At 45.2% G+C, this 23,698-nt stretch overlaps 1 protein-coding gene across 2 annotated transcripts in view; it reads left to right on the top strand.

Annotated features, from left to right (window-relative positions):
- KIF26B (kinesin family member 26B) overlaps nt 1-23,698 on the top strand; it is a 707,075-nt gene that overhangs the window by 565,540 nt on the left and 117,837 nt on the right. For both annotated transcript variants that reach the window (XM_063917809.1, XM_063917810.1), the window contains one exon: nt 8,104-8,310. In XM_063917809.1, coding sequence (XP_063773879.1) covers nt 8,104-8,310 — 207 coding nt within the window. The remainder of the gene's footprint in view (nt 1-8,103; nt 8,311-23,698) is intronic.

Raw genomic sequence — 23,698 nt, 5'->3', positions numbered from 1 at the left:
TCATATGCAGTGACAGTAGACGACATGTCCGTAATCGTTGTCAGGTCCTTCAGTCCGGACCAGATGTCAGCATCAGCAGTCGCTCCAGACTGCCCTGCATCACCGCCAGCGGGTGGGCTCGGAATTCTGAGCCTTTTCCTCGCACCCCCAGTTGCGGGAGAATGTGAAGGAGGAGATGTTGACAGGTCGCGTTCCGCTTGACTTGACAATTTTGTCACCAGCAGGTCTTTCAACCCCAGCAGACCTGTGTCTGCCGGAAAGAGAGATCCAAGGTAGGCTTTAAATCTAGGATCGAGCACGGTGGCCAAAATGTAGTGCTCTGATTTCAACAGATTGACCACCCGTGAATCCTTGTTAAGCGAATTAAGGGCTGCATCCACAAGTCCCACATGCCTAGCGGAATCGCTCCGTGTTAGCTCCTTCTTCAATGCCTCCAGCTTCTTCTGCAAAAGCCTGATGAGGGGAATGACCTGACTCAGGCTGGCAGTGTCTGAACTGACTTCACGTGTGGCAAGTTCAAAGGGCATCAGAACCTTGCACAACGTTGAAATCATTCTCCACTGCACTTGAGACAGGTGCATTCCATCTCCTATATCGTGCTCAATTGTATAGGCTTGAATGGCCTTTTGCTGCTCCTCCAACCTCTGAAGCATATAGAGGGTTGAATTCCACCTCGTTACCACTTCTTGCTTCAGATGATGGCAGGGCAGGTTCAGTAGTTTTTGGTGGTGCTCCAGTCTTCTGTACGTGGTGCCTGTACGCCGAAAGTGTCCCGCAATTTTTCTGGCCACCGACAGCATCTCTTGCACGCCCCTGTCGTTTTTTAAAAAATTCTGCACCACCAAATTCAAGGTATGTGCAAAACATGGGACGTGCTGGAATTTGCCCATATTTAATGCACACACAATATTGCTGGCGTTGTCCGATGCCACAAATCCACAGGAGAGTCCAATTGGGGTAAGCCATTCCGCGATGATCTTCCTCAGTTGCCGTAAGAGGTTTTCAGCTGTGTGCGTATTCTGGAAAGCGGTGATACAAAGCGTAGCCTGCCTAGGAAAGAGTTGGCGTTTGCGAGATGCTGCTACTGGTGCCGCCGCTGCTGTTCTTGCGGCGGGAGTCCATACATCTACCCAGTGGGCTGTCACAGTCATATAGTCCTGACCCTGCCCTGCTCCACTTGTCCACATGTCCGTGGTTAAGTGGACATTGGGTACAACTGCATTTTTTAGGACACTGGTGAGTCTTTTTCTGACGTCCGTGTACATTCTCGGTATCGCCTGCCTAGAGAAGTGGAACCTAGATGGTATTTGGTAACGGGGGCACACTGCCTCAATAAATTGTCTAGTTCCCTGTGAACTAACGGCGGATACCGGACGCACGTCTAACACCAACATAGTTGTCAAGGACTCAGTTATCCGCTTTGCAGTAGGATGACTGCTGTGATATTTCATCTTCCTCGCAAAGGACTGTTGAACAGTCAATTGCTTACTGGAAGTAGTACAAGTGGGCTTACGACTTCCCCTCTGGGATGACCATCGACTCCCAGCGGCAACAACAGCAGCGCCAGCAGCAGTAGGCGTTACACGCAAGGATGCATCGGAGGAATCCCAGGCAGGAAAGGACTCGTCAGACTTGCCAGTGACATGGCCTGCAGGACTATTGGCATTCCTGGGGAAGGAGGAAATTGACACTGAGGGAGTTGGTGGGGTGGTTTGCGTGAGCTTGGTTACAAGAGGAAGGGATTTACTGGTCAGTGGACTGCTTCCGCTGTCACCCAAAGTTTTTGAACTTGTCACTGACTTATTATGAATGCGCTGCAGGTGACGTATAAGGGAGGATGTTCCGAGGTGGTTAACGTCCTTACCCCTACTTATTACAGCTTGACAAAGGGAACACACGGCTTGACACCTGTTGTCCGCATTTCTGGTGAAATACCTCCACACCGAAGAGCTGATTTTTTTGGTATTTTCACCTGGCATGTCAACGGCCATATTCCTCCCACGGACAACAGGTGTCTCCCCGGGTGCCTGACTTAAACAAACCACCTCACCATCAGAATCCTCCTGGTCAATTTCCTCCCCAGCGCCAGCAACACCCATATCCTCCTCATCCTGGTGTACTTCAACACTGACATCTTCAATCTGGCTATCAGGAACTGGACTGCGGGTGCTCCTTCCAGCACTTGCAGGGGGCATGCAAATAGTGGAAGGCGCATGCTCTTCACGTCCAGTGTTGGGAAGGTCAGGCATCGCAAACGACACAATTGGACTCTCCTTGTGGATTTGGGATTTCAAAGAACGCACAGTTCTTTGCGGTGCTTTTGCCAGCTTGAGTCTTTTCAGTTTTCTAGCGAGAGGCTGAGTGCTTCCATCCTCATGTGAAGCTGAACCACTAGCCATGAACATAGGCCAGGGCCTCAGCCGTTCCTTGCCACTCCGTGTGGTAAATGGCATATTGGCAAGTTTACGCTTCTCCTCCGACAATTTTATTTTAGGTTTTGGAGTCCTTTTTTTTCTGATATTTGGTGTTTTGGATTTGACATGCTCTGTACTATGACATTGGGCATCGGCCTTGGCAGACGACGTTGCTGGCATTTCATCGTCTCGGCCATGACTAGTGGCAGCAGCTTCAGCACGAGGTGGAAGTGGATCTTGATCTTTCCCTAATTTTGGAACCTCAACTTTTTTGTTCTCCATATTTTATAGGCAGAACTAAAAGGCACCTCAGGTAAACAATGGAGATGGATGGATTGGATACTAGTATACAATTATGGACGGACTGCCACGGTTAGGTGGTATAAAAAAACCACGGTTAGGTGGTATATATTATAATAATAATACAATTATGGATGGACGGACTGCCTGCCGACTGCCGACACAGAGGTAGCCACAGCCGTGAACTACCGCACTGTACACTGGTTGATAAAGAGATAGTAGTATACTCGTAACAACTAGTATGACACTATGACGACGGTATAAAGAATGGAAAAAAAACCACGGTTAGGTGGTATATATTATAATAATAATACAATTATGGATGGATGGACGGACTGCCTGCCGACTGCCGACACAGAGGTAGCCACAGCCGTGAACTACCGCACTGTACACTGGTTGATAAAGAGATAGTAGTATACTCGTAACAACTAGTATGACACTATGACGACGGTATAAAGAATGAAAAAAAAACCACGGTTAGGTGGTATATATTATAATAATAATACAATTATGGATGGACGGACTGCCTGCCGACTGCCGACACAGAGGTAGCCACAGCCGTGAACTACCGCACTGTACACTGGTTGATAAAGAGATAGTAGTATACTCGTAACAACTAGTATGACACTATGACGACGGTATAAAGAATGAAAAAAAAACCACGGTTAGGTGGTATATATTATAATAATAATACAATTATGGATGGACGGACTGCCTGCCGACTGCCGACACAGAGGTAGCCACAGCCGTGAACTACCGCACTGTACACTGGTTGATAAAGAGATAGTAGTATACTCGTAACAATTAGGATGACACTATGACGGTATAAAGAATGAAAAAAAAAACCACGGTTAGGTGGTAGGTATATAATAATAAATAATACAATTCTGGTCGGACGGACTGCCTGCCGTGTGCCGACACAGAGGTAGCCACAGCCGTGAACTACCGCACTGTACACTGGTTGATAAAGAGATAGTAGTATACTCGTAACAATTAGGATGACACTATGACGGTATAAAGAATGAAAAAAAAAACCACGGTTAGGTGGTAGGTATATAATAATAAATAATACAATTCTGGTCGGACGGACTGCCTGCCGTGTGCCGACACAGAGGTAGCCACAGCCGTGAACTACCGCACTGTACACTGGTTGATAAAGAGATAGTAGTATACTCGTAACAATTAGGATGACACTATGACGGTATAAAGAATGAAAAAAAAAACCACGGTTAGGTGGTAGGTATATAATAATAAATAATACAATTCTGGTCGGACGGACTGCCTGCCGTGTGCCGACACAGAGGTAGCCACAGCCGTGAACTACCGCACTGTACACTGGTTGATAAAGAGATAGTAGTATACTCGTAACAATTAGGATGACACTATGACGGTATAAAGAATGAAAAAAAAAACCACGGTTAGGTGGTAGGTATATAATAATAAATAATACAATTCTGGTCGGACGGACTGCCTGCCGTGTGCCGACACAGAGGTAGCCACAGCCGTGAACTACCGCACTGTACACTGGTTGATAAAGAGATAGTAGTATACTCGTAACAATTAGGATGACACTATGACGGTATAAAGAATGGAAAAAAAACCACGGTTAGGTGGTAGGTATATAATAATAAATAATACAATTCTGGTCGGACGGACTGCCTGCCGTGTGCCGACACAGAGGTAGCCACAGCCGTGAACTACCGCACTGTACACTGGTTGATAAAGAGATAGTAGTATACTCGTAACAATTAGGATGACACTATGACGGTATAAAGAATGAAAAAAAAACCACGGTTAGGTGGTAGGTATATAATAATAAATAATACAATTCTGGTCGGACGGACTGCCTGCCGTGTGCCGACACAGAGGTAGCCACAGCCGTGAACTACCGCACTGTACACTGGTTGATAAAGAGATAGTAGTATACTCGTAACAATTAGGATGACACTATGACGGTATAAAGAATGAAAAAAAAAACCACGGTTAGGTGGTAGGTATATAATAATAAATAATACAATTCTGGTCGGACGGACTGCCTGCCGTGTGCCGACACAGAGGTAGCCACAGCCGTGAACTACCGCACTGTACACTGGTTGATAAAGAGATAGTAGTATACTCGTAACAATTAGGATGACACTATGACGGTATAAAGAATGAAAAAAAAAACCACGGTTAGGTGGTAGGTATATAATAATAAATAATACAATTCTGGTCGGACGGACTGCCTGCCGTGTGCCGACACAGAGGTAGCCACAGCCGTGAACTACCGCACTGTACACTGGTTGATAAAGAGATAGTAGTATACTCGTAACAATTAGGATGACACTATGACGGTATAAAGAATGAAAAAAAAACCACGGTTAGGTGGTAGGTATATAATAATAAATAATACAATTCTGGTCGGACGGACTGCCTGCCGTGTGCCGACACAGAGGTAGCCACAGCCGTGAACTACCGCACTGTACTGTGTCTGCTGCTAATATAGACTGGTTGATATTTAAAGAGATATTAGTAGTATACAACAATACTATACTGGTGGTCAGGCACTGGTCACCACTCCTGCAGCAAAAGTGTGCACTGTTAATTAATATAATTGTACTCCTGGCTCCTGCTAACAACCTGCAGTGCTCCCCAGTCTCCCCCACAATTAATTATAAGCTTTTAATTTATACATTGATGACTGTGCAGCACACTGGGCTGAGCTGAGTGCACACAGACTGAGTCACACTGTGTGACTGACTGTGCTGTGTATCGTTTTTTTTTTCAGGCAGAGAACGGATATAGCAGAGAGAAGTGAACGGATATATTATATTAAATAAAAGTTAACTAGCAACTGCACTGGTCACTGACTGTGGTAAACTAACTCTGTCTGCGACTCTGCACAATCTCTCTCTCTCTATCTAATCTATCTCTATTCTAATGGAGAGGACGCCAGACACGTCCTCTCCCTATCAATCTCAATGCACGAGTGAAAATGGCGGCGACGCGCGGCTCCTTATATAGAATCCGAGTCTCGCGATAGAATCCGAGCCTCGCGAGAATCCGACAGCGTCATGATGACGTTCGGGCGCGCTCGGGTTAACCGAGCAAGGCGGGAAGATCCGAGTCGCTCGGACCCGTGAAAAAAAACATGAAGTTCGGGCGGGTTCGGATTCCGAGGAACCGAACCCGCTCATCTCTAATTAAAACCAATGAGTAGCGGTATGCATTCCAGCAAAAAGATACCTTAATGAGCTCCAATTGTGATCTTTTAGGTACGCATAAGAATTAGCAGTACCACCCCTAAAAGACACCTTGATACGTCTATCTAACACCCACTTTATGTTAGTGAGGTATTACCATTGTGAATAAGCCCTCAACTAATTTTCACCAAATTATTGAAAGTGAAATTTTATCATCATATACTTTGCTTTGAAGAATTAATACCAAAACCATTGTTATTCTTTCCTTCTATCATTCCTTCTTGTGATCTGACGTATTTTGGAGAGAATACCATCATCACCACCACTACCATTCTGACAAGAAACCCATTGTTAAATACAGGATAAGTATAACACCTTAATTTCTTCATCTTTTTCACCACCTTTGTGATTATCACTCCACGCTTAATCATCAGCCAATAGTGTCACCTATCTTTACACCATCCCTACTCCAGCGCCAACTTCTACATCAATGTTCTGTTCTCTTCTTTCCTTGTTGGTTGCTAGAGGTCCTACTAGTCCTCTTGAATATATCCTTTCCCTGAAAAATGCTATAGGGCCAGTAGGACCTGTAGCATCTGTTTCCTCTAAGGCAGCGGCCATTTTGGGTGGGACATTTTCAGCAGTATTCCATGCAGTCGGCTAGACCGAATGGATTACTGCTGCAGACAATGGCTACGGCACCCTGTACGATTGCACGCCTTGTCCGGCTCTAGAAAAGGGCCCTGCAAGGGTGACTCTGTGCCAGCCACGGGCTGTTGGAAGAGACGATGTTGCAACTGATGGTGCATCAATGGTGGAGAGGTGGGATCCACCAGCATACAGATGAAAAAAAAGTGAGTGTCACAGAGTTTGCACAGTCCATTCCACGGAGGTACACAAGAGGAATGCCGTAACTGGCACTTGCATATGTTTGTACTTAAGAATCTGTGAGTAATCGCAGCAACGCATGATCTGCTTCACCTCTGAATTAGGCTGTTTATTTCTGGCAAAGAAACTGGGAGCATTAAATTATTGCGTTCTGTAATCTATAACTTTAAATTCCAAATAAGCAGAATGTTATGGTATCTTGTCAAATGTATCCATAATACATTTCTGAGATGATCTAGACAAGCTTCAAGTATTTGCCTAATTGGCCATTGATTTATTTAAGAGATTTGAAGGTGTTGGGGTTTTTCTACCCATGTTAGCAAAGTGGTTTTGAATCTCCTTTGGTGCCTTGGGTCAGATGCGATATTGGATCGCAAAAGGAACTTGAATAAATCTAAGACACTTGACTAGAATGTGGCTACTTAAGGCCTAATTCAGACCTGATCGCAAAAGCAAAATCTTTCTCTGATGGGCAAAACCATGTACACTGCAGGTGGGGCAGATGTAACATGTGCAGAGAGAGTTAGATTTGGGTGGGTTATATTGTTTCTGTGCAGGGTAAATACTGGCTGCTTTAGTTTTACACTGTAATTTAGATTTCAGTTTGAACACACCCCACCCAAATCTCACCCTCTCTGCACATGTTATATCTGCCCCACCTGCAATGCACATGGTTTTGCCCATTAGATAAAAAGTGTGCTGTCGCGATCAGGTCTGAATTAGGCCCCTAATCCAGAAGCACAGCTGGTACATCCGTGCATAGATTTGGTGACCACTGTTAAACATCTCCATGGGAGATGTTCATTATGGGTAAATGATGTTGTTATAGCACAAAGACTACTAATTCAAGCCAGTAGGATATTGTACATTTCACTTTGGAAATCAGTATACTTTGTCTTCATTTTCCTTCCCCCTTGTTACTAGGTACAGCCTAGAGAAACAGCATTTTAGTTTGTATTCTATTAAAATGTGCCATGTATTTTAACAATCATTTTGGAGTATAATTTATGGTGTACAGAAAATCAATGTGTGAATTGATATTTCTGCTGGATTACATCAACCTTGGTTATTTTTGCATGGTAAGGTATTAAATAGAAAATACTTGTAATATGGACAGGATTTATAATGGTGTCACAGATGCCAACACGACCTTGGGAGCTCTACATGGAGAGTATAACAGGAAAACAAGTTACACTGATGATAGTGTGAGGTGACTTACTAATGCACTGCCAAATTGCTTAAATGCATAATCAAATGAATGATTGTATGATATACTTTAGATAAAATTAATGGATAATTGCTTTTATCTTGAACCACAGGTGAAGGTCATGGTGCGCATTTGTTCCACACTCGTGGGAGAGTCCACCGATTCCAGTTCTTTCCTTAAAGCTGATCCAAGGAAGAAACAGATTACGCTGTACGACCCATTGTCCTGCGGGGGGCAGAATGCATTCCAAAAGAGAGGGACCCAAATACCACCAAAGATGTTCGCCTTTGATGCAGTGTTTCCTCAGGACGCCTCACAGGTAGCTGGACCATATTATGTATTATGTGGTATTTTACTATTTGTGCTCATCCAATTATCTGTTTATTCCTGGAAATGTAAGAGTATGTAGACAAATCAGTGTATTAACCTTGGATATATTTGTGTACAGTATATTAATAAATTCACCTCTATGATGCTTTTTTATCAATATAAACCGTACCAATCTCGGTGATGAGCAATTATACTATACAGCTTGTGTCCTTCCTCCAGCCATACACATCTATTATACTATACAGCTTGTGTCCTTCCTCCAGCCATACACATCTATTATACTATACAGCTTGTGTCCTTCCTCCAGCCATACACATCTATTATACTATACAGCTTGTGTCCTTCCTCCAGCCATACACATCTATTATACTATACAGCTTGTGTCCTTCCTCCAGCCATACACATCTATTATACTATACAGCTTGTGTCCTTCCTCCAGCCATACACATCTATTATACTATACAGCTTGTGTCCTTCCTCCAGCCATACACATCTATTATACTATACAGCTTGTGTCCTTCCTCCAGCCATACACATCTATTATACTATACAGCTTGTGTCCTTCCTTCAGCCATACACATCTATTATACTATACAGCTTGTGTCCTTCCTCCAGCCATACACATCTATTATACTATACAGCTTGTGTCCTTCCTCCAGCCATACACATCTATTATACTATACAGCTTGTGTCCTTCCTCCAGCCATACACATCTATTATACTATACAGCTTGTGTCCTTCCTCCAGCCATACACATCTATTATACTATACAGCTTGTGTCCTTCCTCCAGCCATACACATCTATTATACTATACAGCTTGTGTCCTTCCTCCAGCCATACACATCTATTATACTATACAGCTTGTGTCCTTCCTCCAGCCATACACATCTACTTTAGGTATGAAACAGACCTTGTTACAGGAGTAATTACTGCAAATATCTTCTCACAGAAAATACATTTGCCTTTACTTTCACTTTGAGGAAGAATATACAAGTGAGTGCCATTATATAAAGTCTGAGAAAAGAACGCTATGAACTTATACCATAGGGTCATGAATTAAGAATGACAATTATGAGAAGAATTGGATCTTTCACACTCTACGTTAGATGTATTCTATACCCTACGTACACAGTAACATACAAATATGTACTTATTTGGTTGGTGATATTAAATGGTATCCAATAACGTTGCCATATACCGTATGAATCTGTTCCTAAATTACAAAGAATTACTTATGATTCATTAAATAAATACATTCTAATGTCATACTATATAATACTGGATTTGCGCAGATATTCTGCCCAATGTTGGTCATGGTGATGTGGGATTAGGTATTACAGAAAAATAAACTGATATGCAGAAAGTTTTGATAAAACTGCTTCAAAGGAATAGTCCCAGCACACATCTTCCTCAACAACAGATATCTTTATGTATATGGAAAAAGGGGGGGACCTGGACTGCACATCCTATTACTTACTAAAGATATCAAAGATATCAAGAGGTGCTATCATGCTGAGGCTTCTAATACTATGCTGGAGGAAGAGAGATGTAGATGTACACTCCTAGCACTAAGAACAGTGATAGTAAAAATCAGTTAAATAAACTCACAATTAACATGGAGTATAATTGAAGTTCTTAGCACACATTTGCGTAAATATGCGGGCCCATGTACCGCGGCCAGGTGACTTCATCACATGGGTCCCTAACATTACTAATACTATCACATTATATAAATTTATACAGGACTTACCTCTAAATAGTGCCATTTCAGTGTGTGATCTGAAATGCAGGAACCTAGCTAATTAAAACACCTGAGGGTGAATGGGAGGAGTGCCAATACCAGAGGAAGGAAGCCTTGCCTTCCAGTGTACAATATATACACAAATATAGAGGAAAATGGGGGGGGGGGACCTGGACTGCACATCCTATTACTATATCCTATATTTAAATTCATGCCTGGATAACCCCCTCCCATCACCATTATGTACTGTATACAGTATGTAGCATATTGCAAAAATAACACAACATTTGGCTATCTCTGCTCACTGCAGCATCCTTTCTAATGCAGCAGTGCTCTTTGCTCACTGTAAAATGAAAACTCTGTCTGCAAAGCTTTAAATCGCAGCTCATTAATTTGCAATGCAAGTGTATAGTATTCATTTAAACATTAAAAAGCCTTCTCTGAATTTTATGTAGCCTATAAATTGGGTCTGGTAATATACCATGCTACACTGGTGCTAGATAGCATTTGCTGAAGCCTTAGCTGTCTAGTGAGAGCTGATTATATCTGGGCAGAAATTCATGAATGGTAATGAAGCAACCTCCATATTCCTTGTCCAATATGTATCATTGATGTGCTGTGTTTGTTGATTTTATCATGAACATACAAGGCAGCTGGAAAAAGGCAGAGGCAGCAGAATTGTCCTTACACCTCAGCAAGTGTGAAGAGGAGCAGTGAACCGCGTTCTGCCGCTGCTGGCTCTCGCGTTCCTGCTTAGGTGGTGTTTTTCTATTCCACATTCCCTTTTAAGGCTTTGAATTCATTGTTTGCAGTGCCCATTAGAGATGAAAAGACAACTTATACATTGACAACGACAGCAGATTTCAGTTTCATAATTTTTCAAATTCATTCCAGAATGTATCAACCCTTGGGGTATTTATTTATATATATATATTTGTTTTTAATTATTTTAACCCTCATGAGGTACGCAACACCTTACAGAATAATTACTTAAAGAGGTACACAATTGCGGATTGAAATGAAGAAAAAGAGTCAATAATATTTGTTACAATTGTACACTGCCCCCAAACTGTGTTTGGCTTCATTGTATTATGCTTGCACACTTGATGGCTATCACCGCCTATGTGTCTGTTCTATCCCTTTTATATGGTTCTTCAGGATTATCTATTTTTTCCTGTCATTAGTTATATTTCTCTTTTCTTGGGATCCAGAACTGACTGTGATTACTCCGCTGTAAACCTTGCAGCCTTTTGCTGTCAGTACCATAACAGTCATTTAACAGAATGAAAGCATCAATCATGCTGAACAGTCTGCTGTGCCACGTTAATGCATGTGAATGCGCTTTGCAGTACCTTGTAGTGTGATCTCATATAATGGGCGGTAACTGGTTATGTTAGTGGAGACAAATGTGTAAAAATGCTTCAACCAGTGAAATCATGTCCTGGATTCTTCCAGCTTACCTCCGATGTCATACTGGCATTTATAAGCGAAATGTAACATTGAGAAACTACGTTGGAGACCTGAAGATTTCTATGGGATACATGGTTGTCTACCCCAGCAGTAAGAATGTTGTATTCATAGTTCTCACAGCTGAAGAGCTCTGCAGCTTCCTAGTATGACACAGACACCATATATTCCATAGAATATACACTATATCTATAAACTATGTCCCGAATGCTAAATTTTCCTGGTTGGTGAATTCTGGTTAGGAGGGTAATGTGGGCAGGGAAGTTTTTTCTTTATTGGTCAAAACTATTGTGAAAGACCAGGACATATATAAGGCCAGGTATACAACTAAACAATATCGGCACTATTTGTCATATTGGAACAACACATCCAGGGCCGGTGCTAGGGTGTTCGGCGCCCTCCTGCAACCTATCAATTTTGCGCCTTTCTACAAATACATATGTGACTGATCTCATCCTCAGAGCTGTAACTAGACATTTTGGTGCCCCCCCCCCCCCCTCAAGATCCATAAATATACGGTCATAAAAAGATTACCTATAATATAGGGACGTAAAATAATTATGATGCACAGTAGTCTCTATTATTCAAAATTACACCACACAATAGTACCACTTACATACATTACGCCAGGTAGTGCCCTTTATATTCATTACACCAGATACAGCCCCCTTTTACATATTGCACCAGGTAGAGCCAGTCACACATTATTCCAGATAGAGCACCTTTTTACACACTGAGCCAGGTAGAGTTCCCTTTTACACTTTGCGCCAGGTAGAGCACCCTTTTACACATGCCACTTCCCCCAGCAGGGGGAAGAGCCAAAAATATAGGGGCCACAGAATAGTACCAATTCACATCACACTGCACAGTAGTGTTCACAAGTCATATTACACAGCACAGCAGTGTCCACTAGTCACATTACACTGCACAGTAGCGTCCGTTAGTCACATTACACCGCATAGTAGTGTCCGTTAGTCACATTACACCGTACAGTAATGTCCGTTAGTCACATTACACTGCATAGTAGTGTTCGCTAGTCACATTACACTGCATAGTAGTGTTCGCTAGTCACAATACACTGCATAGTAGTGTCCGTTACTCGCATTACACCGCACAGCAGTGTCCGTCAGTCACATTACACCGCACAGTAGTGTCCGTTAGTCACATTACACCGTACAGTAATGTCCGTTAGTCACATTACACTGCATAGTAGTGTTCGCTAGTCACATTACACTGCATAGTAGTGTTCGCTAGTCACAATACACTGCATAGTAGTGTCCGTTACTCGCATTACACCGCACAGTAGTGTCCGTCAGTCACATTACACCGCACAGTAGTGTCCGTCAGTCACATTACACTGCACAGTAGTGTCCGTCAGTCACATTACACCGCAGAGTAGTGTCCGTCAGTCACATTACACTACACAGTAGTGTCCGTCAGTCACATTACACTACACAGTAGTGTCCGTCAGTCACATTACACTACACAGTAGTGTCCGTCAGTCACATTACACTACACAGTAGTGTCCCTCAGTCACATTACACCACACAGCAGTGTCCGGCTGGGCGGCCTTGTGCGTATGCAGCGATCTGCGTTCATCTCTGAATGACCCCCCATGCCAGGTACAGCCTTCATTCCCTCCACAGTGCGGCCCCGGTACCTGCAGGAGGTCCCGGCTCGGGCGCTGCTCCTCCTCTCCCTTCTTCTCCGGTTTCTCACAGGCTCCGTTACTCCAGTGGCTCTGTAGGATGTAGTGACCCAGAGAGGGGCAGGGAGCGGGTACTAATTACTTGGGCCTGGGACTGATGGCAGGGCCCTGGTCCCCTGCACTCCTAACCACCTCCCACCTTACTGGGCAGCAGCAGCAGCTCTCATGTTGGCAGCACATGCTGCACAGTGTGCTGTGCTGCAGTGGGGCAGAGTGGCTGCTGCTAATGTTATTGTTCCTATATGGGTGATCACACTCCCTCCTCGAATTGACCATGGCTGAGGGGATCAGGGACTACACTTACCCTGCTCTGTACAGCAAAATACTTTTTGTAAAAAGATTTCCCCCACAAAGGGGCGTGGCCACGGGTCCCACGATTAGGCCACGCCCCCAACCCGCGAGGCAACTCCGGATGTCAGTGGCAGCAGCGTGGTGTGTAGGCTGAGGCCACACACACACTGCGTGCAGGCTTTCTGGGGAGGATAAGGGTGTGAGCCACGCTGCTGGCTGCCAGCGCCGCTACTTGTCATCCAGTGTGACAGGCACAGCGGCAGCTGGCAGCAGGGATGCAGAGCAGGGAGAGGCTGAGCGCCTCTTCAGTTTGGAGCCTCCCTGCACTGCATCCCTTTGCTGAGTGGCTAGCGCCGGCTCTGAACACATCATGCATATCGTTTAGTGTGTATGCACAATTGTGTGATGGTGCTGCACTGTCAATCAAAAGAAATTGTATGCAGCACTGTGCATATTAATGAAGGATGGAATGACATGTCGCTCATTACAGTACATCACACAGTGTGTACCGGCAATCTCAGATGGTCCGGGACGCATAGAATTAATCCGGACCATCAGCTAGATTGCCGGTCATACCCAGCCTAAGTGAACTACTGTTGACTTGCGCACTTCAAATCTATAGTCAAATTTTGTAGACATTTTTTTTTATATTAAATCTAGTATAAACGCACATACTGACTTAATCTACATCTTAATTTTCTGTGTATGATTCCCATAAACATGTAACCTGTAACTAGATTTGTGTGTGGTGTAAACAGAATGTGGATTAGCAATTCCAAGATACATACTGTAAAGAGTGATCATATAAGTTTAGCATGCTCCCTGGAGATGCAACAAATAGACTTGGGTGCAACGCCATATCAGTTTCTTAAAAGTCGTAACCTTTGTAGGTAGTGGAGGCATTGTGTAAAAATACATGTTAATACTTAATCAGCAGCGGATTGGGATGGAAAATCATCCTGGGAAATTTCTGGAAGCATTTCTTAATGGGGGTTAGGATCTGGGGAGGGGATGAGCACTTTATGCCCATCCTCCCCCCTACTTGTCCCAACACTAACTCAGTCTAACTTAATATAAAAATTGGCCATCAACTAGCATTATTATTTATAATCCCCATCAACTACACATTACATTAATATTCCCACCATACAAGGGGTGTGCAATAAGTTTCCAAATGTGCAACGCATAGGTAGTGTCATGATCCTGACTGTAGTTCTCGTATTTGGTGACTTACCCCTGCCATCCGTCCTGGATCCTGTGCCTTTTTGCTCACTGAGATAAACAGCTTGTCAGTGTCACAACTGAGGGCCTGAGCTGACGGGAGGCAGCCTCAGTTGTAGGGGCTGAGATGTACCGGAACCTGGGAGGTTGTATCAGACCCCTGGACATGTAAGTAACATAAATAATAACTGCCCGAAGGCGTGACCATGACAACTTGGATAAAAGTCAATGATGTTTATTATGACAACTCCGCAACACAGCAGCAGTAAAAGAAAACGTAAAAGTCAGCAAAGAATAAATACAGTTCCTGGGTACTACAGGATGGCAGGAGCCACAGGGCACTGGTAGTGTGAGATAGTTCTTATGATCTTCTAGATGGAAAGTCCTTACCAGGCCCGACTGTAGCAATGGAGATAACCCAGGATTGTGCCAGCTGGTGTTCCAGGAAAAGCTGGGTTGCTGAAGATAAAACAGCTGCTGTGGATACTGGCTGGAACCAGACTGTTGTTAGCACGGAGTGGATACTGGCTGGAACCAGTTAAATAATAAATGAACTTGGGAGCGATGAAATATGAACTGAAATGTAGAACTTGAGAGCGGAGAAATAATAATACCGGTGGAGAGTGGTAAAGTGTAGAAAGGACACCGGCCCTTTAAGGGAAGCTGTACTCTGCTGGAAGCTGAGCTGGAAGCAGGTAATGTTGTAGCTGGAAACAGATGAATCCACAATGGATTGGAGAGTCAGGCTACACCGCAGGTGGAATGCTGGTGCGGGTCTCTATGGTGGAAGTCTTGAGACAGGAGCTGGAACCTGGAAGACAATCACAGGAGAGAGACAAACAGGAACTAGGTTTGACAACCAAAGCACTGACGCCTTCCTTGCTCAGGCACAGTGTATTTATACCTGCAGCAAGGAAGGGATTGGCTAGGCAATTATGCAGATTATCAATACTGAGAACAGATTGGTGGAAATGATCAGCTGACAGAATCCAAGATGGCTGCGCCCATGCAGACACTTGGAGGGAAGTTTGGTTTGTAATCCATGTGGTAATGAAAACAGTAATGGCGGCGCCGGCCACCGGAGACAGGAGGCGCCAGGCTGACAGATGCACATCCAACCACGCGGACACAGCGGAGGCCGCGGCTGACGTAATCGCCACTCAGACACTCTGCATGCAGAAGTTCAGGGACGGCGGCGGAGGCCGCGGGAGACGCCATGCCAGGTGTAATATGGCGTTTACTGTGACAGCGTCCCAGAGTGACAGGAGAGGATACAGGAATGTACACATCAGGATAACAGATGGGATCCGGTCCTGGAGCGCTGAGCCAGCCTTAGGAGGCATCTGATGGGTAAGAAATGGCGTCCAGATACCCGGATCGTGACAGTCAGCACCATGAGTTTCCTGAGTCCTGAGTTCTCTGCCTGGAAGGTAATAGTTAACGAGCGCTACCTGTGATTAATCTTCGGTGTGAGTCTGAATTCAGGCCTAAAAGCCAGCATCCTCTGTTTGTTTGCAGAAGTTCAGGCTTCAGTGTTCTCTCGGCCTGCTAGGCCTCGCTCCACTTCACAGCCTAGTCTAGAGTACTCACATGACAGTGACTGTCCACCTGACCCAGAGCTGTCCAATCTTGTGCCAGCTCTGAATCACCTGACACTGCTCACCAATCCCCAAGGACCAGGAAGTATAAATCAGGAGACTGAGTTGGAAACTCTGCCAGTTCCTTGTGTCACACACAGCTCTGTGTGAGCTTTGAAACTGAGTTCCCTAAAGGTAACCCTTGTACTTCAGTTCCTGTAAAAACTCTGTTCCTTTGCTACCCAGTTTGGATTACATTTGTGTTACCATTGATATCCAGTATTTCTACAGTTCATCTTAAAGGCACAGTTGCAGTATTCCATAGTTTCATCTTAAAGGCACAGTCACAGTATTCCACAGTCTCAACTTAAAGGCACAGTTGCAGTGTTTCATCTTAAAGGCACAGTCACAGTATTCCACAGTCGCAACTGAAAACCACAGCTGCAGTATTCTACCGTCACAGCCGCAGGGTTCTTCAGCCTCGTACTAAAGTTACAGCCACAGTCATCGTTCTACTTTCAGTTGCATTCCCAGTTATATCCGGTACCAGCCTGCATTACAGTTGCATACCAGTCTCACCGGTAACCAGCCCAGTTATCAGTCTCACCAGTAACCAGTCCATCTTACTATCTTGCCAGTAACCTTGAGTACATAAGCACCTACTCCTGTGACACTATATCCAGTACAGTCTCACCTATACATTCATCATCCTGCTATCAAAGTCCCTGGTGATCCAGTGGTCAGGATACGGCTTCCTCTGCCGAGGCCCGGGTTCGATCCCCGGTCAGGGATTGCTCCTTCTTCTCACTGATTCCTACAGACCAGCCTAAAATTCAGTTGCCCGCACAGACTTCACTAACACCGGGTTCACAAAACCGCAATCATGACCGTAGGATCTGGCCTCATGGACCCGGCCAAAAGTGTTTGTCTGACGCAGGACCTCCTAAGCAATATTGCAGGACGCTTGGAGGGTTTGGAGTCGACTCAGCATCAATTGGCACAGTGTCTGCAGCGGAATTCGTTCTCCAGAGATTCTCTGACTTTCTGCACTAAGACTCCTAACCAACTGCAGATTTTCTACCAGATGTTATTACAGTTACAAGAACTTTTGTCTAGTATTCTTTCTGTGATGCCTGATCTCTACAGGAATACTACCAACGTTGTTGATCCTGTTTTCTCCCATCCAGTTACTAAAGTCTCTTCCTCTGTGCAAGGAAAAGTTGTTCATCAGAGCTATCCACGACCCAAGCTCTCTGAAGCTGAACGTCAGCGGCGTAGGGAGCTACACCTCTGTCTTTACTGTGGAAATTCCAGTCATTTTGTTAAAGATTGCATTCTTCGCAAGCCAGGACATGGTGACAATTCTCAGTATCATAGCGCTCATGTCTACAAGTCATCCACAGTAGCCGATCCTGCTACTGCTGACGGGAGTGTCAAGAAGGCTACTCTGAATGAGAATCTAATTTATGACTGGGGTCCGGTGATTAAAAGACCTTATCCCAAGTTGGGTGTCCAGAGAAGAATGTTCAAGCCATTTAGAGTCACAGAGGAGTCCGTGTCTTCAGCCCAAGGAGGGGCGTCCGTGTCTTCAGCCCAAAGAGGGGCGTCCGTGTCTACTGCCCAAGGAGGGGTGTCCGTGTCTACCGCCCAAGGAGGAGCGTCGGTGTCTACCGCCCAAGGAGGGGCGTCCGTGTCTACCGCCCAAGGAGGGGCGCCCGTGTCTACCGCGCAAGGAGAGGCGTCCGTGTCTACCGCCCAAGGAGGGGCGTCGGTGTCTACCGCCCAAGGAGGGGCGTCGGTGTCTACCGCCCAAGGAGGGGCGTCGGTGTCTACCGCCCAAGGAGGGGCGTCCGTGTCTACCGCCCAAGGAGGAGCGTCTGTGTCTACAGCCCAAGGAGGGGCGTCCGTGTCTTCAGCCCCAGGAGGGGGTTCAGAGCGTCCAGCCCCAGGAGGGGTTTCAGAGTGTGCAGCCCAAGGAGGGTTATCCAATGTTCAAGCTCTAGTAGGGGCATATGAGTCTTCTACTCAAAAAGGAGTATCTGATCTGTCAACCCCAGGAGGTGTGCTGGAAGTAACAACCCTGAGAGAGGTGTCTGATTCGTCAACCCCAGGAGGGGTCACCACAGTTTCAGCCCCAAGGGAAGTATCCAGAGTCAGGTTTCCAAATGGGAATCTTTGTGCTACAGATGCAGTTATGAACTCCTGTTTGCTGTCTCCTGAGAGCATCACCATGTTGGCATCCAGCATGGTTCAGGTCCAGGATGGACCATCTGAACACTTGGATTCTACTCACAGTTCCAGCCGGAATCCGTCTCCTCCGGTTCCAGCTGGTACAGCAATACTCCAGGACCAGCCTGGTCAGGCTCATTTGGTTCAAGCCAATTCAGGTATCCTCAGATCCAATCCAGTCCTACTCATCCAGCCCAAGATTTCTCCAGTTTCAGTCAGTTCAAGTTCATCCGGACTCGATCTGGTCCCGTCCATATGTCCGGTTCAGTCTCCTCCGGTCCCAGCCGGTCCAGCAGTATTCCAGGTCCAGTCTGGTCAGTCTGTCCCGGTTCCGGCCGGTCCTGCAGCAATTCTACAAGTCCAGCCTGTTCAGTCCGTCCCGGTTCCAGCCTGTCCAGCAATACTCCAGGCCCTGCCTGGTCAGTCTTCAGTTCCAGTTGAAACCAAAACCTCAGGACCTAATCTGGTTCCATCAGTAGGTCTAAAACCTTTATCAGTTTCAGCCTCTAAGCTTACGTCTGATGCTTTTGCACCTGTTTATTTTGATGGAGATTTATTGCAATATGTTGCTCTAGTTGATCAATTTCGCTCTCTGATGGAATCAGATCCTTCAGGTGCAGTAACTCCTTTCAACGTTACTCAATGGCCCTCTTTCCGAGTTGTTCGCTCGTTCTTTTCCTTCGCATCGGTGCGATTTTCCGCTAACTGCGCATGCGCAGTGTTCGCACTGCGGCTGCGCCAAGTAAATTTGCTAAGAAGTTGGGTATTTTACTCAAGGCATTACGAGGTTTTTTTCTTCGTTCTGCTGATCGTAGTGTGATTGACAGGAAGTGGGTGTTTCTGGGCGGAAACTGGCCGTTTTATGGGAGTGTGTGAAAAAACGCTGCCGTTTCTGGGAAAAACGCGGGAGTGGCTGGAGAAATGGGGGAGTGTCTGGGCGAACGCTGGGTGTGTTTGTGACGTCAAACCAGGAACGACAAGCACTGAACTGATCGCACTGGAAGAGTAAGTCTCGAGCTACTCAGAAACTGCAAAGAAAAATCTTTTCGCAATATTGCGAATACTTCGTTCGCAATTCTGCTAAGCTAAGATTCACTCCCAGAGGGCGGCAGCTTAGCGTGTGCACTGCTGCGAAAAGCGGCTAGCGAGCGAACAACTCGGAATGAGGGCCAATGTCTGTTCCTGGCATTCAGAGGAAGAGCTTTGGAGTGGGCTAACATGCTTTTTGAGAATAATGATCCTGTGTTCCATGATTTACAGACTTTTAGTAATGCAGTCTTTAAAGAATTTTCTCCTAAACCCTTGGAATCTGACTTCGTTAAAAAATCTTGCTCCAGGGGGCGTGGCCTAGCGGGACTCCGGAGCAGATGTGTGGTGCCCGAGCTCCAGCTTAAAAGCTTCTATCTACGGCCTCCCGGGTGCCTGCCTGCCCTCTATTTGCCCCCTGTGCCGCTATAAGTACCCCACAGTCTACAGTGGTGAGCTGCGGAGCCGGAGTGTGGGTTAACCCCATGCTTGCAGGTTGCGGCCTCCTCCCGAGGTGAAGCCGGGACCTAAATATTGGTGACATCCGACCGGGTTCCTGTGTGGTCCAGGCACTGTGTGCTATCACACAGCTTACACTGCCCGTACTCCCCCCATCTGTGCAGCCTTACCGGGAGCTGGAACTGCAAGCCAAGTGCCGAGGTGAGCTGTGGCCCTGCTCGCGGAGATCCAGTGCCGGCGGCCATATTGGTAGAGGCGGACAGCGGACTCCGGGCGCCGCGCTCATGCGGACGGCCTCCGCTAGAGCAAATAAACAAATAGAATAGCAGCGCTATATGGATTATATATAAATAAGAATAAGAAGGATTGAGTGAAAAAAATAAATCACAATTTAATTATACATAATTCTAAAAAAACATAAAAAACCATGGTATGGCCACTTCTATAATATATCATTAAATGACTGCTGCCTTTCTGGTGTAGTCCGTTCCTATTAATGAGTGGACTGGATAAAGACTTTGCAAATGAAACACTGGAAATGGACAAAGGTGTAGTCCCACATAGATTGTTACCACATTAGGCCGCTGGAGGTGTAGTCCCTTGAGATTGTCCTTTTGTTGGACTCAAACCCAAGCAAGAGTTGAGAGGGATCCTCACTGCAATGCGGTTCCTCCTGTTGTACAGAGGATGAGTGGTATTCCAGATGAATTCTTTCTTTATAAGTTGAATGCTCCAGTCCTGGTTCGGACACACCAAGGTAGCTGAAATGGTGAGAAGTAGTGGCCTGGCAAGCCTCCTGACGCGTTTCACTGCAAGGCACTGCAGCTTTATCAAAGGTGGTTTGTATATGTAAACTGCCTGGGTATTTATACCCTCCATGATTGTTTAACAGGTCAACAGCTGTTCACTCAATCCCTCTAATTAATGTAAAATAACTTAAAAATAATTATCCTGATAGTTCCACAGATTACTATCTATTCCTAAAACAGACTCAGTGTTAAAAAGTGGTATTATATGCTCAATATACGCTTAACAAGCTATTATATATCCTTCCGAATTCTATAACATTCTAAATACTTCCGGGTTAATAAGAACATGTGACTCCGTAATCCTAAATTACATCGTTAGTATCAATTCAAAAAACTGGGGAGACAAGAGCTTACAAATAAATTTACTATTTATCTTATGGAGGACTTAATATACATTAGATAAGAAAATCATATCTCAATATTATCAATGGTATCTCCGCTCAATGGACAGCAAAGTTTGCTGTCCATTGAGCGGAGATACCATTGAGTTCTCCTTCCCGGAAGTGACGTAACGGCTATCCCGGGATGATAACACTGATAATATTGAGATATGATTTTCTTATCTAATGTATATTAAGTCCTCCATAAGATAAATAGTAAATTTATTTGTAAGCTCTTGTCTCCCCAGTTTTTTGAATTGATACTAACGATGTAATTTAGGATTACGGAGTCACATGTTCTTATTAACCCGGAAGTATTTAGAATGTTATAGAATTCGGAAGGATATATAATAGCTTGTTAAGCGTATATTGAGCATATAATACCACTTTCTAACACTGAGTCTGTGTTAGGAATAGATAGTAATCTGTGGAACTATCAGGATAATTATTTTTAAATTATTTTACATTAATTAGAGGGATTGAGTGAACAGCTGTTGACCTGTTAAACAATCATGGAGGGTATAAATACCCAGGCAGTTTACATATACAAACCACCTTTGATAAAGCTGCAGTGCCTTGCAGTGAAACGCGTCAGCAGGCTTGCCAGGCCACTACTTCTCACCATTTCAGCTACCTTGGTGTGTCCGAACCAGGACTGGAGCATTCAACTTATAAAGAAAGAATTCATCTGGAATACCACTCATCCTCTGTACAACAGGAGGAACCGCATTGCAGTGAGGATCCCTCTCAACCCTTGCTTGGGTTGGAGTCCAACAAAAGGACAATCTCAAGGGACTACACCTCCAGTGGCCTAATGTGGTAACAATCTATGTGGGACTACACCTTTGTCCATTTCCAGTGTTTCATTTGCAAAGTCTTTATCCAGTCCACTCATTAATAGGAACGGACTACACCAGAAAGGCAGCAGTCATTTAATGATATATTATAGAAGTGGCCATACCATGGTTTTTTATGTGTTTTTAGAATTATGTATAATTAAATTGTGATTTATTTTTTTCACTCAATCCTTCTTATTCTTATTTATATATAATCCATATAGCGCTGCTATTCTATTTGTTTATTTGCTTGTGTTTTGGGGTCTGACTACCCCATTTTTTAGCAACAGCATTAGAAAAGCAACATCCATTCAGCGCCCGGAACCTTTTTGTCTTTACCTTGATAGAAACAATTGGCCTCCGCTAGAGGCAGCCTTCCCGTCGCTGGTACCTACCTGAGTGCAGCTGGGACGACATATCACCCCCGGGCGGACGGATCACAGACGGTGGCAGGCAGAGGTGAGGCCCGCTGGTGCTGGAGGGCGGCGGCCATCTTGGAGGGGGCACGGTCAGCACTCCCTATAAAGATCCTGCTGTTTAACAGGGGTATATACTCAAAGCCTGAGACAGTTTACACTATATATTTACTGGACACAGGCCTATATAGTGCATTCAGCACCTCATACCTCTCACTGTGACCCAGTATCTTATAAGCATTGTCCGGACCTCATTCACTGCACTTTATGCCAGAGCCCCCTGCTGTTAGTCCATATACTGCATCCCCCTCACCTATTGCACAGATTCTGGATGCTCTCCTTTAAATCCCTTCCCTGGTTTTAACACTGTTTTTCATGATTCATTTCTGATACACTAACCCTCTCCAGTGATGGCTGTTACCCACGGCTGCAATATTGCCTCTTCACCTTGGCTACCAATATAGTCTGGCCCTGGACCTCCTCGCGGCTGCAATGGTTTCTGGATGAATAAAACCCCATGGTCGGCCTGACTGCCTCATAACCCACCTGTGTCAATTCCCAGCCTCTACCCAAACGCTCCTTCCCCCTCTCTGTTCCAACTTTATTGGAGAAGATAGACCTCCCCCCTGCCCACACTCATTATGTCACAAAGGAACAAGAAAGCCCCCCAGGCCTCCGCAAACTTTTTCGGCAGCAAGGTTAAGGGTCCCCAGAACATGGCGCACTCCCCGGAGTCCCCTTCATCACCACGCTCTTCGGAGTTGGGTATTGACCCTCAGATACAAGCAATGATGTCTGGCCTCCTGGAAGGCGTGCAAACAGCCTTTAAACAAGAACTATCCAAAGCTGTCTTGGATTTCAAAATGGAGATTGCCTCTCTTGGAAACCGTACGGATGCTCTGGAGACGAACACCGACAACTTATGTCGCTCGCAACAGCGTCTAGACCATGAGCTCTTGAGGCTCCATGCTGAAGTTGAGACCCTGAAGGAGCGCCAAGAGGACCAGGAGAATCGATCTCTTCGCAATAACTTACGGATACGTAATGTGGCGGAATCAGTCCAGAGCTCCACGTTGCCCTCCTTCCTGAAAGACCTTATTCAGCATTTAGTCCCGGACTTGTCTGATGAGGATTGCCTCTTTGATAGGGCACACCGGGCCCTGCGGGCCAAACCTTCAACATCACGACCCCCTCAGGACATTATAGCCCGTCTCCA

Source organism: Pseudophryne corroboree, chromosome 4 (genome assembly GCF_028390025.1).
Source record: "Pseudophryne corroboree isolate aPseCor3 chromosome 4, aPseCor3.hap2, whole genome shotgun sequence".
In the NCBI taxonomy this organism is placed as follows: domain Eukaryota; kingdom Metazoa; phylum Chordata; class Amphibia; order Anura; family Myobatrachidae; genus Pseudophryne; species Pseudophryne corroboree.
Note: the sequence above shows the minus strand (reverse complement) of the source record. Positions and strands in the feature narration are given on the sequence as shown.